Below are 10,945 nucleotides of genomic sequence, written 5' to 3' on the forward strand. Positions count from 1 at the left end.
TTATGTGGGGTTTGTTTAATTCTTTAAGACCTACCATAGAACCAAGTCCGCCAGAGCTTATATTATATTTTTACATGCTGTGGAGCCATTTTTGGGAGCATTTCAAGTTGATATACATCAATACAACCATTATAGCCCAAATTTAAATAATATGTATGCATTAAGTGCATAGTAATTACATAAATTGCAAAAAAGTGCAATAAACTACAAAAAAATTTAAAATCATTTTTGTTTTTTTAACATATTTCTAGTTAGAGAAATTTAAGAGGCTTATCCCTCAAAACTGTAAATACAAAACAGTTGCACAAAATAGTTTCCCACCACAGGAAATTTATTTTAAGTATCTTCATAGTTTTATTTTTGAAATACACCAATTTTTATACACTGCAGGAAAAACGAAAATAAATATTATAATGAAGATTTGCAAAAAAGCAGCATATGCATCAAAATAAACTATTTCCAGCAGTGCAATATGAGTCCTAAGCATCCCAGAAACGACACAGAAAGTCATAAAGTCAAACATAACTTTTAAAAACACCAGTACAGGCTCATGAGGCCCTGATAGTAAAAAACTACATTTCCGCAAAATGACGTCACTTCCGGTTTCGGGCAGGACATGGCGGACATGTGACAGTTCGCGCTGATGGCTTTAAAGGGTTAAAGACCTTTTTCTCAAGAACCAGTGCCATGTTACATATTATATATTATATTATGTTAAATCTGATGCTGTGAAAAAGCAATGAGCAGCACTGTCACATTGTAGTTGTTATTAAAAAAGGAAAAGTTTGGAAAGTTAAAAATGTTAAGGAGGGTTGAAACAGAAAAGACTTGACCCGGGATCCTCTGCTGTATCGTCAGTGTGTTATATGGTTTTGTTTGAAACAAATTAAAACCCATACATGTAAAATGATAATCAATTTATTTTTTACATTTGTTAGAAGATTCAATATATACCCCAGTTCCTAAAAAAAAAAAGTAATTTTCTGAGTCCTGTATGTGATGTATGTTTCAAGTTTTTCCACTTTACAAAACATGAAAATTAGCTTTCTGTTCCTCACTTACAGCTAATCTTTAATTAAAACTGACGTGCTGGTATATAAAAGACATGTAGTGAGCTTCACAGTGGTTAATCATAGCAGCTATGTTCTGCCCACGTATGCATTAAACTATCTTTAGTAGAAGAGGTTTTTATTTTCTCACCTGCAGGTTTTCTAGGGTCCAGCGTAGGTCCAGGTCCAACGTCTCCATCTGAAATAAAAGAAAACAGAGTGAATGGAAGAAGAAGAAGATGGGGGGATAGTTTGGACAGGTGGAGGAAAGCATGTGAAAAAGCAGAGAAAGGAAATTATGAAATCGGGTATGTTCCACCTTGAGATTTATACAGCGAAGATGTCCATAAATATTAGTTACAATCTAAAAACTTAAAACACAAACACAATACAATAAATACTTTAAATTTAACAAGAAACTTAGAGGAGGTGCTACATTTCTACATGACACTGCAGAGCAGCTCAACAAACCTTTACCAAAAATCCTCAGTTGCATCTGTAAGGGGACAAAACTTTTATAAACCCATAAAGGCTCACGAAAACTACACTTATGCTGCCAGTATAAGATTTTGCAGCAGCACGTAGTAGAGTTATGTATGCCAGACTGGACAAGAGCATAAACCTGATGGGGACTGCTGCTTTAGAAAATCTGAATGTCAGAGTAAATGACCTTTAAATTAGAGCAGACCAAACCTGGCAACCTTTTCTGACTTGGAGTGGAATATCTCGGAGACGTTATGGAGCATTAGGTTTGTTTTCCTCTTGGGTGAGTTTTTTGGTACTATTTTTATGTTTTATAATGTAAAGAAGTAAAAAAGGACCCAAAAAAGAATGAGAGTAGAGGGAAAAATCAGACAAAGAGGCATTTTTACAGTCTTGGCATGTGAAGTGCTCTGTGAATTATTAAGTCCCTGCAGATGTGTCTGGCAGAGAAACAAGCAGCGTGTGATGCCAGGAAAAGGCAGAACGAAGGACAAATGAGAAACATACAGACACACATCTAACCTGTAGTGAATGAAACATATGAGTGTGTGCACACTGTGCTCCACAGTTATTTTAAAGCAAGGACAAAACTGCCTTTGTGCAATTTAAATAAAGCGTCTTCTTACCTTTGACTGGAGTTGCATCTGTATCGGTGATCTGAACGAGCTTGGTGAGGTGATCTGTTCAGAATAACAGGCACAGCTCAGAGTGGACAACAGACTAAAGTTCAACATTCGTTCTGAAGAATTAGAGGACTTCCACCTTTTCAGGCCTACACACAGCCTTGGCTGTTGTTTGCATGTATCCTCGAGTGCTGGTGTATCTGTATTTCTCTGACATCAACAGTGAAACTGAGCCATTGTTGTTACACTTGGAGCTGATAAATACCAAACAATCGCTACTTTTACTGAAATGCATGAAACCAGAAGACTTCACAACCAAGTCCACGCACAGACTGTTAGTGCTCTATTAGTGTAGACTATTTCCTGCTGTCTGATACATGTGAGAAACTGTCACTTATGTATGAAAAGAGCTTAAGAAAATTACTCCTTCATTCTCTGCTGCAGGTAGCAACATGTATGCTGGTAAAGTAGTCCATGCAAACAAAAATACTCAAGTTTCATTACAAAGTAAAGCAGTTTTAATAAAAGACATCAAAGAAAACCCTGAATACAGTAAATAAGGCAAATTAAATCAGTGCTTCCATACGTGACATGTGAGCTCACCAAAATACATCAAATACATGCATTAGAATAGCATTTTTTTAACATACATAAAAATGCTATTTTAAAGTCCTTCACAGTTAAGTTGTTTTGTTTTGGGGTTTTTGCCAACAATCTGTAATACTTTGAATAAAACATAACTGACCGGTGCAGTTGGGGATCACATGGAGGGCCGTGGTACCACTGACAGGTTTGCCATCAGGCGTGGAGCACCAGCAATATCCGGTCTGGTTGTGGCACTGTATGGGCATGAAGTGACCTTCGGGACCGCACGCAGGCACAAAAACTGCAGCTGCAGGACTACCACGGCTGCGGGCTCTGGCCTCAAGGCCCTGAGCTCGGGCCAGCTGGCATTTAGTCTGCAACGGATCTAAAACAGAGGAAATTAGTATCCATGTGTGCTGCTATAGATGGGAAGAGTGGAAATCATGAATCCTGATGACACAGATGTGCATACCGTTGCTCTGCCGACCAATAAAAAGTAGTCATTGTTAATTTAAGAAGAATGTTTCTATTGACTGAGTTGATTCACTTGGGAAGAACATTTTAAGCTGATTGAATGAAGGACAGGAGCACAGTGGTGTCCGTTTATTTATGCTCCCGGTTTAAGATTAAAACAGTCATTAAGAGCAGGCAGAGGTGGCAGGAAACTACAGCTGATTAATAACAGGCGTCTTTTTGTACTCGTGATATAAAGCAGCTCAAATTCAGATAGAAACATGAGAAAAGTTTATTTCAGTTCAGATTTTTTAAGCCAGTAAACTCACCACCAGAGCATCATGGGAAACATTAAGAACAGCTTGTGATGATGTCGCTGTAAAGCCCTGTACCTGCACAGTGTCCCCGTGGGACGTGGCGGAGCTGTGTGTTGATGCACTGTGCCCTCTGAAAGGCACACAGCGATTTATACAGCCTGCCATTGCTGCCACACACAGGTCTGTGGCGCCCCCTCTGGCAGTCCAGCACACAACCACGAGGCCACATGTTCTCTGTGATCAGGAAGGGCTGCAAACAGGAAACATTTAGAGTGTACGTTGATTGTCATGTCAGTTATAAACACACTATGAAGGGAAAAGACAGTAAAAAGAGGTTTTAAAGCTTCGACATGTCAGCCGTCTGTGAAGAGGTGGTGGTGGAATCCTGCTCACGGTTATAGTTTGTTCATATCCGTCTATGAGTTTTCAGTTTCTCTCTCCCGTGTCCTTGTATCTCATTTAAAAGTCTCTGTGCTTGGTGTTTTTCTGTCTTGTTACATCCTACTTTCTATTGATAGACTGTGTCTGGTGCATGTTTTAGCTTTACTTCTCTGTGTCATCTTATCCTGATTTAGTTCAGCTGTGTCCTCCAAGTGTGTCACCTCTCTCTGTGTATTTATAGTCGCTGTCTCCTTTTGGCAGATCGTCACGCTACAGCTGTGAAGGATAAAATGACCAGAACTTTGTCTGACTTGAAAGAGTGCTTAAGGTGCATTAAGTGATTTTTTTTTTTTTTTAATTTTCAAGGTAAATATAATGAATGAAAAATGAGTCCGTGACAAGCAGCATAATATTTTGGAAGAACTCTCATTAAAAGCTCTAAGAAGGCAGTGGAAACATGGCCAAAAGCTATTTAGACTGCACACCACAGTTTCCTCTTTTCTGAGCCGTACAATTTATGCTAATCTTTCACAATTCACCAAACTGCTTCCAAAATAATTCTGACGTTTTTACACTGCCATGAAAATACAATTTACAGGACTAATACTGCTACTGCATTTTACTGGGCACCACTCAAACATACCAGAAGAGGTACATTTGAGACACTGGGGATCAGAAAGGCCCCAGAAGAAAAATTCTTGTGAATTTTGTTGTGCATGATCAGATATAACAGACAAACCTTCAGAGCAAATTCTTCCAAAGATACTGAGAATTCACAACATGTAAACTTGTGACAAAGAGAGAGGAAAAGGGAGGAGAAGAGGCATTGATTCATGGAGAATCTGGTGAGTGCGATGACCTAAATTACTCCCACATGAGCCTGAAAGCCCACTCTCAAGTCACAATCACACACATCTCTATTTAAATACACACAGATTCCTCACACCGCCTCGCAGACTCACCGAAAACTCCCCAAACATACAAGGTGGTGCACACTCAGCTCACGCCTATACAATACATACAGAGTTGGCTGCTAACTCCACCCTCTCGCTCTTCATCAGAGCCTCTTTGTCAGCTGGCCTCCCCTCTCTCCTCACACACACTCTGAGACACATGGGTAAATTTGCTATGGTGTGTCAAACATTGCTGACATAATTTAGTGGTGAATGAGGCCTCTGTGCCTTAATGCCAGGACATTAATTAATGTATTGACTGTAGAGATTAATGTGAACAAATCAAGATACACAAACAGAGCGAACAAATAAAGCTTTGCTGCTGCTCTCTCCTCAGACACAAGAGCAAACACGACCAATTAAGTTATTTTAGTGAGCAAACATGTCAATCATTTGCTGGTTTTATGCAGACTGTTATGACGTGGCTTTGCAAATGTAATAATTTAGGTATTAGGGGTCCACACTTCGTTGGTGTTGCTTCAGTTCATTGAGATTTGTGGGGTATTTGTTCACGCACGTTATGCTGTGACGTGTTTAGGCCAGCCACCAATTCCACATGTTGATATGATCCTTGGACATTTACCCACAATGTACTTTGTGATGTTTGCATTGTCCCTGAGTAATTCAACAGCCGGTGACTCAGAAATGAAGGTAAAAAATTGAAAAATTGAACGCTACGAACTCAATCAGCTGATTCAGAAGAGGTCAGAGTGAGTCGTGGATTTTACACGGAGGACAAAAGGAAGAATGAGAGGAATGCATCCTGGAAGAGAAAGAGGCAATTAAGAAAAAATAATAAATGAATAAAACACTGCCAAGGGAATAAATGATGAATAAAAAATATGTTTTTAGTTATGAAAGGAATAAAAAAATTAATTTGAGGACAGAGAAAAAATAAAAACTTATTAGTGAAAAGCAGCCTAGAGGAGGTGCAAGAGGATTGAAGGGTGGAGCAGGAGTCTAGCTGGTAGACTGGCTTTCCTGTCTGTCAGGCACAACTACACCAACGACTCCTCAGTGTTAAAATGATTTGCATCAATGTATCTGGCCTTGTAAACTCGAGCCTGAGTGTGTGCGAGCAGCAGAGAAAGTGAGAACAAGCTGCCACTGTCTCCTCCTGCCTCGCACCTTCCAGATTCCTCAGAGTGGCGGCTGTAGGAAAACAGAAAAACTCATCTCCTGAGCTTTGCCGTGTGATGTTTGGCGTGAGAGAGCAGCTGATGCTGACGAAAGGCCTGTTAACACCCCGAGCTGGGATTTAGCGTCAGAACAAACTGCCTGTGTCGTGGGGAATCACTCGCTTAGCATTTTTTTTTAAAAGTCTGAATTTCATTTATGCAGCAGGTCATTAAAGGGCAAACACACACAGATGAATGATGATGACATGTTTACATCTCAGGTGCAGATGTGTGTGCACAAACATCACCTTGTTTTCTTCATGCATTCCCTGAGAAGACGCATACCATCACACTGCTACACATACATATGGTGCGACTGGAGGAGACCAGCTCTTTTGTATATTTCAAACCATACATCCAGTTTCTGCTGTTTATCAGGTGAGACACCTTCTCCCCTGTCACCTCCTCTAGCTCTTCTCGCTGGACACTGAGCCAGTTTAGAGATGTAATCCCTCCAGCGTGTCGTGGGTCCATCCTGGGATTTCCTCCCAACTAGAGTTGCCTGAAAAATCTCCCCAGGCATCCAGGAGGCACGCCCAAACCACCTCAACTGGCTGCTTTCAGTGAGGAGGAATAGTTGCCTAAAGCAACTACCAGTGAGAGCAGAGGACATGAATGACTGACTCTGGTGGGGGAATTAAAGCAATCAGACACCGGAATATCCACACGCCTCTGAATTTGTAGCACCAGCCAAATTCTCATTCGCTATTTTACAGTTTCCAGACTCACAGCTGCACGGGGAGATGAGACTAACATCACCGTCCAGCTTCGTATCATTTATTGGCTTTAAATGCCCTACACAGCTTTCTCATACAATCTGGTCCACGAAAAGTTAACATAAACTGGTTTAGCTTTTATTATGTTTAGTCAAGCAACATACTACATTTTCATTACAGTTCTGCAAGTAGGACGCCCTGCAGACTTTAATAAAACTGATTCCAAAATGGAGAATTTTCTTCTTGCACATACTCTCGTTCAGTGATCGTGTAGGACATCTCGTTAAGAAGTAAAAGACCTTTGACCGTTTAGTTTATGTACGAATTTCCTTTGATGTCTTTGTGAATTTTTGGATCTGGTTATGGCCCTAATACTGTAAAATCCAAACACATTATCTCAACATAGAGATCTTATTTATAAAGATATTATGTCCCTCGTAAAAAGCACTAATACAAAAAAAAAAAAAAAAAAAAAACAGAAGGAGGTACGGGACAGCTGGACTCCCACAGGAGATGTTGTGGGTCAAGTTCAGCATCTTCCAGCCTGAGCTGCAGGGACATCACTTCTTGTCATCATTCATCATTCACCAACTACAACTACAGCCTCTGTCAGGATTTTACAGCATGCCAGGGGCTCACTCAGAGGCCAGGCTGCTGTCAAACACTGTCAGGGTTTTTATGGTACAGTCTTCTATCCAATCCAGCAGGAAACAGCGAGCAGAAAGAAGACAGAAGCTTTACAAATGCAGAGATATTTTTTAAAACTCTATTATGACGATGCATTCAGGCAACAGTGGGAAACCTAAAACAATATACAATGTTAAAAGTTATTTTATTGATGCTATTATTAACAATGTAGTTTTAATTCTTTATAACTGGAAGAGACATTTTTGATTTCTTGAGACATCACAACCCCAATTCCTTTTTTTTTTTTCTTCTTTTGCCTGTCCCGTTTGGCTCTTTTGCATCAGAATTATTGTCTAAAGGCGAAGAAAGATGCCCAACGGATTTACTTTACCACATGGACCATCCCAGCCTTGCCATAATGGTCTATTTGATTCACCTTTTATTGTTTATTTTATTTTCACTTGCTAAATACGGGACAGACTTGACTGGGGAAAAGAAAGAGGGAAAGAAAAACAGCAGAGAAGAGGAACGGGGATAAAGGGCAAAAAACAAAACAACAAAATAAGCAGACAAAAAATAAATATATCAATCACCTGGATCACCTGTTGAGAAAGAAAAAAGAGAAAACAAGCAGAAGAAAAAAAAGAGAAACATAATAAACAACATCACGATGATCTAAATATTAAACATTATTGTGCAGCACATAAGATCAACAGAACACAGTGTGCTTTGAGGTAGGAGCCAAAAAGGGTGTAGTTTGTGGGTGTGATCACCCGTGTGTACACCTGTGAGCATGGACGCGCTTGTTTTTAAAAGGTTCCTTCATGTAATGATCTGCTAGAGGGTGTGGGGGGGCACAGCCCCGTCCTCCAGGACATGAAGCAGGTATGGAGGAGATCAAAACTCCAGACATCCAGAGGCCCCCAGAACACAAGAGACCATGGAAGACCAACAGAGGGGCAGCTGCGCCACTGTCCCAGAAAGAGCTGAGGAGAGTCCCAGATGAGGGCTCACTCAGCAGCCGCGGAGCAGAAGCCAGGGGGAGTTGCAGTGACGTGCTCGTGAGCCCCAGGCCGAGACGTCGAGGGCACCCCACCCCCGAAGGGGCCCAAGCGAGCCCCAGGCTCCAGGCCCCGACAAGCAGCCACCAGGAGTGAGCCGGTGTGCACCTGGACGCCCACCCCTGGACACAAAGAACCACCAACGCACCGATGTCTGAGGGCGTCTGCCACTGGAAGGGGGAGTGGTGGGGGGAGATAGGACTCCAAACCTTGGAGGGCCTGAGATGTCCCCAGAGAGGTGGCGTCTGATACCCAACCTGACATATAGACACAGACATACAGACACACACAGATACAAACATCCATTCCCACCCTCATGCTCTCATATACACTTACTCCACACTCAACCAACGTGGAGACAGACATAAAGAGACGCTGTACACACGATCACACTCCCCAAGCGTACTCTAAGCCCCGGGTAGGTACCCTTGCCCCTGAAGGGGCAAACTGCACCCAGACCCAGGTGGTGTTACCCTTTTCCCTGGTGTGGAGAGAAGCAGACTGCCCCGACTCCGCAGCAGCAGGGAGGCCCCACATTCCAGACCCCAATCGGACGGCCAACTCCTCCTCCTAGCCCCCCCGCTCCAACAGGCTGCAGAGAACGGGGGTGTGTGAAGACTCCAAACCTCCCTCCGCCTGCTCATATGTAGTGTTGATGCATGTGTGTTCTAAGGTGCATTTAAACCCCAGGAGGGCATGGAGCTACCTGCCAGAGAGCAGCAGGTAAGCACATGGTCCCTCCTGCTAGCCCTCAATGTCTACGTGTATTTAAAATTGAGAGGTGGGCAACCACGCCAGGGGTGAGGTGTACACCCTGATGGTCTTTTGGATTCCGTGTAGCGTGCCCACCCCCAAGATCCTATATGTATGTGTAATGAGAGTGTGAGTAATGTGAATGTCTAAGTTGTGGGATAAAATTGAGGCACAAGAAGCCAGAAGGGGACAGGGGGGGGGATGCCTCCCCTGCACCCTGGTGACACACCTTTACCCCAAGGCCCTGCATGTGTGGGTGATTGTGGTGCAGCAGGAAGAGGGAGGCAGCTGGAGATGGGGAGGGAGGGAAGGAAGGGAGGGGCAAGTGACACCCCCATACTCCGCAACCCACCAGGGAAAGGGGGCCCAGGCCCATCCGGACCGGGGCCCAGTTCAGCAGCGCTGCCCGGCCCCAGAGCCCGGGACAGCCCACCCGACCCCACCACATAGAAAACTGCACCCACCCCGTCATTCACTCATCTTCCAGACTACACAAGACAATAGACGCCCAGGCTGAGATCTTCCTCCACCTCTCCTGTATCTCCCCCCTCCTGCAGAGAGAGTTCCTGAAGAGAGGAAAGCTTCTGCAAGATGTAACAGCCTCCCCCACCAGTTGAAGAGCCCCCCATGTGGCTCGATGCACTGGCAGCACCCTGTGCCAGGGCTGGGGCCCCATACACCCACCCGCCCACAACCCCGGCAACACACCAACCAGGACCCAAGCCCCCCAATTACAAAAAAAGTTTGGACGCTTTGTAAAATGTAAATGTAATGATCTGCAAATCTCATAAACATGACTAAAAATAAAAAGCATATCAAATGTTTAAACTGAGACATTTTATAACTAATTAGGTTAATTATGACCCCATCAGTAAAATTAGTGGTTATAAAAAGAGCATCACAGAGAGGCAGGGTTTCTCAGACGTAAACATGGACAGAGATTGACCAGTCGACAAAAAACACATCTAAAAATTGAGGAACAATTTCAAAACATTGCTTCCCAATGTAAAACTATGAAGGCTTGAATGTTTATCATCTGCAGTGCACCTCTCCATCCACACATGCAGGGTAGCGCTCTGCCGTGCAAAGAAGCCGTACGTGCACATGATCCAGAAACACTGCTGGTGCTCGGTTTAAAAGGCGTGCATGGAATTGGCAGTTTGCACATCTGGAAAGAGGCCATCAGTGCCAATCTGTTTTTTATTTCACTCCTGAAAACGAAGCCGTTTGTTGTTTTTAATCTCTCTCTGCACTTCTTCTCTATCTCCACTTTCAACCAGTTGAAATAGAAAAGTGCTTCTCACTGGAGATCTCCTGAGGTTCTCTCTCCAATACTGGTGTATTAAATGACTGGTGTGTGAGTCTATATAAGTAAAACTGAATTGTACTGAGCTGAAAAGGAATACCAGTAGTCAGAAACATTGAAATGGTATTTTCAGGTAAACTTCCAGCTGGCCTCTTGCATTATTTCTTTATTCCAAATAGTAGTTTTTAAGAACGTAACACTGTTGCTCTGTTTTTTACCCCCCCCCCCCCCCCATGTTAGCACTGAAGTATTTCTATTCAGAGTGCCTCTGGCAGTGTGCAGTGACTTTAGTCAGTGTGCCATATTTCATGTTCTATAATATTTATACACGCACTCACAGTGTATAGCTGATATTTGTCTAGCACACTGTAAAATATATGGCAGGATTACTGGGGCTGTTTTTCATTCTCTCTCTCTCTCACACACACACCTGTCTATCTCCCATGAGTAGCAGCTTAAA

The 10,945-nt window shown here is 42.8% G+C and overlaps 1 protein-coding gene across 1 annotated transcript in view; it reads right to left on the bottom strand.

The window, feature by feature from the left end:
- Positions 1–4,904, bottom strand: part of LOC146560515 (SPARC-related modular calcium-binding protein 1-like) — a 5,632-nt gene extending 728 nt beyond the window's left edge. The window contains exons 1-5 of the mRNA XM_085244420.1: positions 4,854–4,904; positions 3,586–3,760; positions 2,901–3,125; positions 2,159–2,212; positions 1,155–1,248 (exon numbers count right to left, since the gene is read on the bottom strand). Coding sequence (XP_085100546.1) covers positions 1,155–1,248; positions 2,159–2,212; positions 2,901–3,125; positions 3,586–3,760; positions 4,854–4,871 — 566 coding nt within the window. The 5' untranslated portion in view covers positions 4,872–4,904. The remainder of the gene's footprint in view (positions 1–1,154; positions 1,249–2,158; positions 2,213–2,900; positions 3,126–3,585; positions 3,761–4,853) is intronic.
- Between the last annotated feature and the right edge of the window lie 6,041 nt (positions 4,905–10,945).

The sequence above is a fragment of the Mchenga conophoros genome, linkage group LG14 (assembly GCF_057382185.1).
Source record: "Mchenga conophoros isolate Kocher_MC1m ecotype Shallow Benthic linkage group LG14, M_conophoros_male_GT1.1, whole genome shotgun sequence".
In the NCBI taxonomy this organism is placed as follows: domain Eukaryota; kingdom Metazoa; phylum Chordata; class Actinopteri; order Cichliformes; family Cichlidae; genus Mchenga; species Mchenga conophoros.